Source organism: Haliotis rubra, unplaced genomic scaffold (genome assembly GCF_003918875.1).
Source record: "Haliotis rubra isolate DU_JTF1 unplaced genomic scaffold, ASM391887v1 Scf423, whole genome shotgun sequence".
Taxonomy (NCBI): domain Eukaryota; kingdom Metazoa; phylum Mollusca; class Gastropoda; order Lepetellida; family Haliotidae; genus Haliotis; species Haliotis rubra.
Genome location: NW_025767106.1, coordinates 168,329 through 175,504, shown reverse-complemented (window position 1 = coordinate 175,504; position 7,176 = coordinate 168,329). Strand labels below are relative to the sequence as shown.

Here is a 7,176-nt window from a genome sequence, read left to right as displayed (position 1 = left end):
ACAACCAAAAACTCCTTACACTGGTACATCGATTACACAGAGATATCATGTTCGTCTAGTCTGTTGGTTTCATCTTTAACGCGGCAGTATTCCAGCGATATGTGGCCTTTAAACACTGGACAGGACTCTGTGATTATATGAACATCAATCCTCGATTCATCGTTTACAATCCAAGCTTGGCCCAATCCAATGTGTCGCCTTTTACCACTGCCATAGAATGTTGGGGCCATTTCCAAATTGTAATAGAGTCATTCTCAAAATTCGTGCATATTTATGTTATATGTTTGTACCAAACAAACATAAGTCAAAGTCAGTAATTTTTTATGGTAACCAATTTATCTCAGTTTATTCTATACTTTACAGTAAAAAAATGGGAAAACATATCTTTATATTTATTTTAAACCCCCAAAACAACACAACTCCAGTGGCCGATGTGCAATTTGATTTTTGTTGTTGTCTTTTTCATGGTTTTCAAAAGAAATGACTTAACATATGATAATTAATGATGTTACAGCTACATGCTTGGCTTGGTTTGGCCTTTTTTGTATGGAAAATTATTTTGCAGTCACAATGCCACTGCCGTAACATGCAGTCTTTACCTGTTTTATACAAGACAGGGACATCCATAAGTAAATATTTTGCTTATTAAATATTCTTCAAACATTCTGAAATATCTGACTGACAAATTCCATTAAATTTTCTTTTAAAGTAAACATAAAAAACTGGCTTTTAATAAGAATGATACTACCGTTAATGCCAATGTCCATACAATAACATTATCATTTTTCTTATCTAACTAAAATTTATTTATCTGTTTATGTTTGGATTTTGTAGTGCATGTATGTTTGGTAGTAGAGCTTCAAGTAAGCATAATACAATTCATATTCTCATTTTGGATTTTTTGCTTCATATTACGTTATATTTGCAAATCAGAAAAGAAAGGAATTGTTGGCCCCTCTAAGCAATGAATATAAATTTTCAAAACTCATTAGCAATGTTTTGTTGTAAAACTACATATCTACATTTAATGAAGATCATCTTTGGATTATTTTTTCAAAATGATGTTACAAATTTCGTAACGGTAGTGACGCAATTTCGTGAAATTTCTAATAAAAGGATAAAATATGAAAAATAAAACGTCGTTAAGTTTGCATAAATTATGTTTTGGATATTCAGAATACTATGAACATAATCAACAACATTTCAAGGTAAAAGAAGAAAACGAAATTTCCAATTTTTGCCTACATGAAATATGCACGAATTTTGAGATTGACTCAATCCTTAAAGGGCCATTTTATCATGGACAAAGTCGGGGATGTATGCTAAAAAAGGACATCCAAAGGCATTACGCAACTCGAAACACACCGCGACAAATACAAGAATGCGTGGATGATTACAAGCATATTTACAGCTGTGGGTCTGCATTTAGATACATTTACATTTTAAGGGAGGTAGTTTTAAATTGGAAAGTAGTAAGGGATCGCTCTGCACTCCGTTGCTAATTAAAACTTTATCATGGCAGCATGTTTAGGCATAATATCTTAATAATAATAATGGGCGTATAAATTATAGCACTTGATATTTCAAAGTATGTGAACAATATTCAGATACAACTTCTGTTGACCACAATCTTTATAATTTCCTTAACGTAGTGTGCATTCACTTAGCCATGTTTTCACCATTGTTGATGCACAGTGGCATTTCAGTAACAAAGGTGATTATGAAAGACCGTCATGCATGTTGGCTAAAGAATGTTGCAGTTCCACTACCGTCACATCTATCTGTTGTGAATAATACGAGCTCTGTCATAAATGTGGTCTGCACTGCTACAAATCTACAATGATTTAACGCATCATCGTAGTTACGTAGCATCCTGTTAAATGCACAGACCTAGATGCACTTTAAACACAAAGCCTCACCAGCAGACATCCTAAACTGTTATGTCCATGTAGAATTTCATGCCCATCATAAATATAAATATTCGTTTGTAATTGCGATTATTTAACCGGTACCGTCCCAATGGCTGACCTATAATGCCCAGGGCTCTTAAAATCATGACAAGTTATAATTTTGATTTTGAGAGATGTCCTATTGTTGTGTCCTATTGTTTTGTTGGAGGGTACTGTCCCGGGGGGTAACTTTGTACCTGACTGTAGGCTGGAGGAGGTGCATTGTACATTGGGGGTGGGGCGCTGTACAATGGAGCTGGGGGCACGTAGCCTGGGTCCAAGGGTGCAGAATGCATTGGTTGCGGCGGTTGCGGGTGGCGCATCGCTGGTGCAGGCTGAGGGTACATCACTGCTTGACCATATGCAGGGGGTTGATACATAGGCGGGTAACTCTGACGGGGTGGGCCCATCATTGCACCTGAAATGAGGAATTAGGTCTGCGGTGAATATGCTTGTATAGGCATTTCTACTGGCATCATGAACTCAAGACAAAGAATGTACATTCTAGTGAATATGGTGTAACGGCGCTATTAAAGAAATTTAAAATTACACCTTTGTTTGATATGTGGCAGACAAGGTGTGTTGAAGGGTATGTACACGTCTACCACTTTGGTAAAGTCTACACCGCGGATATGGTACTGACAAATCTAGAACCATAGTAAGATCCTGAAGATATATAACCCCGACACACCATCTCATGACACCTTATGGGCATATTGAACTTGTGCCTGCACGTGTCTGTTTGTTGTTTAACGCCACACTAAGCAGTATTGCAGCTAAATGATGGCAGTCAGTAAATAATCGAGTCCAGATGAGACAGTCTGGTGATTGATATCATGAGCATCAATCTCCCCTACTGGGATACGATGACATGCTTCAACCAAGTCAGTGCGCCTGACCACCCGATCCCGTTAGTTGCCTCTTACGACAAGCATGGGTTGCTGAGGACAAATTCTAACCCGCATCTTTTGGGCAGCCTCCAGTTGTGTCTTAAGGAGTCATGGCGGAGATGTGTCTTCTCCTTTGTACATGGGAGCATCATGTGAAGTTTTTGTAAATTGTCATGATATCGCTATCCTGGTCCTAATGGGTATGTGACTGAGTTTTATTTCCCCTTGGTATCTACCTGAAGTATGTGAGACGTGCACAGTTTGAACTGTTTGCGGTCCGACAGCACCTGGCCTCATCATGCTCCCGTGGTACCGCTTCCTCTTACAGAGGTAAGCGACGATGACGATGCAGAAGATGATGAAGAGGACACCGACAACAATACCAGCTGTGCTGCCCCCGGTTAACCGAACGCTGACAGCAGATCTGCAGCAAAACAAACATAGCTTACTTACATCCCCTTGTTGAAATGAAATGTACATGTACGGAATATATGATGTATGTCAATAAACATAAACATAGTAGTGCAGTATTCGATTTGTGTGGCAGTTGGTCCATTCAGTGTGTATCGATCTGTAACTGAGTGTGTTGTATTATGATGTATACGTGATGCAGATAGAGCATGGGACTGTATAACGTCACATTTATTCATTTATTCCCTGAAATATGTTATTCCATTTAATGATATTTATGTACAAAATTAAAAATAAAATCCAAATGGAGCCCAGAAAAATGTTTAATTTAATCTGTATTGGAGATGGACTATGTACCTTATTCATACCGTATCCACTGATGTAAATGGTACTTTTTGTTCGCTGTGTATTATTAATATTTATTTCATTTAATGTCATTCTTAAGCGTGATATTCCTGATAAAAACAAGTTCTTTGTGGATAAATCAATATTGCAAACGAGAGCCACAGTGAACAGCTTCGTGTTTATAGTTTCGTCAAGCCTGCAGGTATGTTTAATCTGAGGGCAAACATGTGCTTTCAATAACCGAATATATCGGGAGTAGTATGACTCCAGTGTGTCCACCCTAATTTGAGTTTACCTGTGATTTTCCAGAGTTAACCTTGTGTCTATCCTGACGCTACCCTGAGATTACCCTGTGTCTACACTGAGATTACCCTGTGTCTACCCTGAGTTTACCTTGTGTCTATCTTGAGTTTATTTTGTGTCTATCCTGACCCTATCCTGAGATTACCCGTGTCTATCCTGAGTTTACCTTGTGTCTATCCTGACCCTACCCTGAGAATACCCGTGTCTATCCTGAGTTTATCTTGTGTCTATCCTGATCCTACCATGAGATAGACACCTATGTCTATCCTGAGTTTACCTTGTGTCTATCCTGACCTTACCCTGACATTACCCGTGTCTATCCTGAGTTTACCTTGTGTCTCTCCTGACCCTACCCTGAGATTACCCGTGTCTATCCTGACCTTACCCTGTGGTTACCCGTGTCTATCCTGGCCTTACCCTGAGATTACCCGTGTCTATCCTGACACAACCTGAACTTACCCTGTGTTTACCATGTGTTTACCCTGAGATTACCCGTGTCTATCCTGATCTTACCCTGAGATTACCCGTGTCTATCCTGACCTTACCCTGAGAATACCAGTGTCTATCCTGACCTTACCCTGAGATTACCCGTGTCTATCCTGACACTACCTGAACTTACCCTGTGTTTACCCTGTGTCTATCTTGACACTACCTGAGTTTACCCTGTGTCTACCCGGTGTTACCTGGAGCAGCAGTATCTGGTACTGGAGGAACCGCAGCAGCCATAAGTACAGGTGAAGTAGGTGGTGCTGGAGTAGTAGGAGTAGGTCTTTCTGCTACACAGAACACCCAGCACATCTGGAAGCAGTGGCACATACACATACATCTGTGTTGTATCTACTTTAACCGTACAGATCATTTAAACGAAGGCAAATGGCCGACAAAATTCAGTCTTTCTGGGATTTGTTGATCAAGGACTTGAAACCAAATCTTCCTAAATGTATGTATATATAATATCAACCAAGAATCGTTTTGTCACCGTAATATAATAGGTAAATAGCTACGACCTGATGGTATTTTCACGCTTCCTTAGCAAATTTAGATCACACACTGGGTAAAGCTGAAATAATGTTCGCAGTAGCGTTGAGACAATTTCTTTAACAATTTATCAGTCCCTGCTGCACGTTTACCATTCCAATTTACTTATAAGTTGGGAATTAATCGATATTACCTTCAGTCGTATTCAGGTGGGGTTTTTTAGCCCAAAATACTTTTATTACAATATGTCAGAATGACCAAATTATCGTCATTTGACTCCAAATGTTAAAATGTATAAAATATATATCAGCTGCAAAATGGAATATCACAATGACACATCAGTAATGTAGGCGCAACACTATGAATATTTCAGTCGTATGTGGCCAGCGACTAATGCCATTCCTGAGTTTGTGCAACATATCCACATTGAACAAAGCAGATATTTGATACATACATAACCCTGGCACTTCCCTTAAATGAAGTATTCAGCCGAATCTCTGTGAAACAAATGAACAGTATTTTCCATGAGCTCATGGCGTCTCAAGAACTATCACATTCAAAACTACAGGACCTGAATACTGGGTGTGGTCTACCGTCAAATATGCTTTGAGTACAACCATTTTAGTCATTGGCCTCGAGACGCAGGACCACATACGGCAATATGTATTGAGTGTAATGTAAGTTGTTTTTGAAAATTAGGATATCAAAATACGAAGTAATTCACAGAATGATTTTCAATAACATTTACCTGAAGAAGAGGAATGATGACGTCGATATACACGCGTTTGTCCCATTTTTCTTATAATTGATCAGATGTGTCTGTATGGTCAGTTACTTCATACCGTAAACCGTACAATAGACAGTAGTATTCATGAACTTTTCACATTTAAAACATTTTGTTATAATCATGTTGATAAAATGAAACTATAACCGACAGATAAACTTATCTGAAAAGAACATGTGGATAATATGAACATATAGCCGTCATTAACATTACACACTGTAATATTCCTGATATTCATCATCACCAATGCTAGTATCAGGTATCACTGGCTACAGTGTGGTGACAGGGTGATATTGATCGACCATCCACCATTTCCATACACGAAGTGTGATGAGAGTTAAGCATTTCATGGCGACTTTCAGAATAGTATGAAGCATTTTGAAAGGATAGATTGACCACGATTTAGGCTGTAGTGAGTCCTTACCTGAAACATTGAAAATAAGGAGCAGTAGCGGGTATAAGATGTATTCCATGACTCAGTAAAAATAGGCCTTGTCTTCATCCATGGACTTGTTCTATGTTTGTGTGAACCGCCCGTTGCCATTGGTAAAATCAATACAGGATTAACAGCAATATTGATTGAATGTGATGGTGTGCAAACTGGGATCGGTATATAGTTCATAGTGCATGTGGAGGTAATCTGAGTCCTTAGATTAGTATTTATGATTTCAATGATAATGCCTGTACTTTCATTAAAAAGGTTTAGGACTTTGTTTGAAGCAATTATCTCTATTACAATAGTCCTTCTTTTGTAGTTCTAAACATGTGTGGGGGATGGGGGGTGGGGTTGCCTAGTGGTTAAAGCGTTTGCTCGTCACGCCGAAGACCCGGGTTCGATTCCCCACATGGGTAAAATGTGTGAAGCCCATTTCTGGTGTCCCCAATCGTGATATTGCCAAAATATTGCTTAAAGCGGTGTAAAACCATACTCACTCACTCTAAACATGCTCAGCCTATTGTTGGAATGACGTCACATCACACCTTTCGTGACTTCATACACAATGGATGGTGTTTTTGCTACAGAGCCTCTTCGCGAGAAACGGGCAAATTAAAAAAAAGGTACAGTCTTGCAAATCAGGAAACTGTGTGAGAAAATCGTGAAATAATGGTTCCCTGTTTCTTTGCCACTATGGGTAACAGTAGTTTATGTCTAGATTGAGGCTACCAACTGTAGTCCGTGAAGATCCGGGTTAGAACTGTTCTTCAGTATGCCATTCTTGTCCTAAGAGGCAACTGACGGGAGCGGGTGGTCAGGCTCGCTGACTTGGCTGACACATGTCACCGTATCCCAACCGGTGATCGATGCTCATGCTGTTGATTAATGGATTGCCTGGTCCAGTCTCGATTATTTACAGACCGAACATCCTGGTTTAAAATATCCTGGTTTAAAAGCCAACCAGTTGGAAATAGCAAACTTGGTACCCAAGACTCCACTATGCTTAGATTAGCCGCTCTTCCAAACCCACCAGACAATGCAAACGCTATGAAACACGTGGTACAACCACTGTGAAAGAAG

General features: G+C 39.4%; 1 protein-coding gene across 1 annotated transcript; it reads right to left on the bottom strand.

Moving 5' to 3' along the window:
• Positions 1-1,118: 1,118 nt before the first annotated feature.
• On the bottom strand, positions 1,119-6,194 carry LOC124288751 (cysteine and tyrosine-rich protein 1-like). Its single transcript, XM_046725281.1, has 4 exons — positions 6,085-6,194; positions 4,582-4,696; positions 3,076-3,263; positions 1,119-2,367 (listed from the first exon to the last, which is right to left on the bottom strand). The coding sequence occupies exons 1-4, from the start codon at positions 6,131-6,133 to the stop codon at positions 2,102-2,104; spliced, it is 618 nt and encodes a 205-aa protein (XP_046581237.1). The 5' UTR covers positions 6,134-6,194; the 3' UTR covers positions 1,119-2,101.
• Positions 6,195-7,176: the final 982 nt, after the last annotated feature.

Excerpts from the sequence above, each read along its gene's own strand:
- LOC124288751 (XM_046725281.1), bottom strand. The coding sequence starts at position 6,133 with ATGGAATACATCTTATACCCGCTACTGCTCCTTATTTTCAATGTTTCA. Across the intron at positions 3,264-4,581 it reads ACCAGATACTGCTGCTCCAG|ATCTGCTGTCAGCGTTCGGT; the intron begins GTAACACCGGGT and ends GTTTTGCTGCAG. Across the intron at positions 2,368-3,075 it reads GCACGTCTCACATACTTCAG|GTGCAATGATGGGCCCACCC; the intron begins GTAGATACCAAG and ends TCCTCATTTCAG.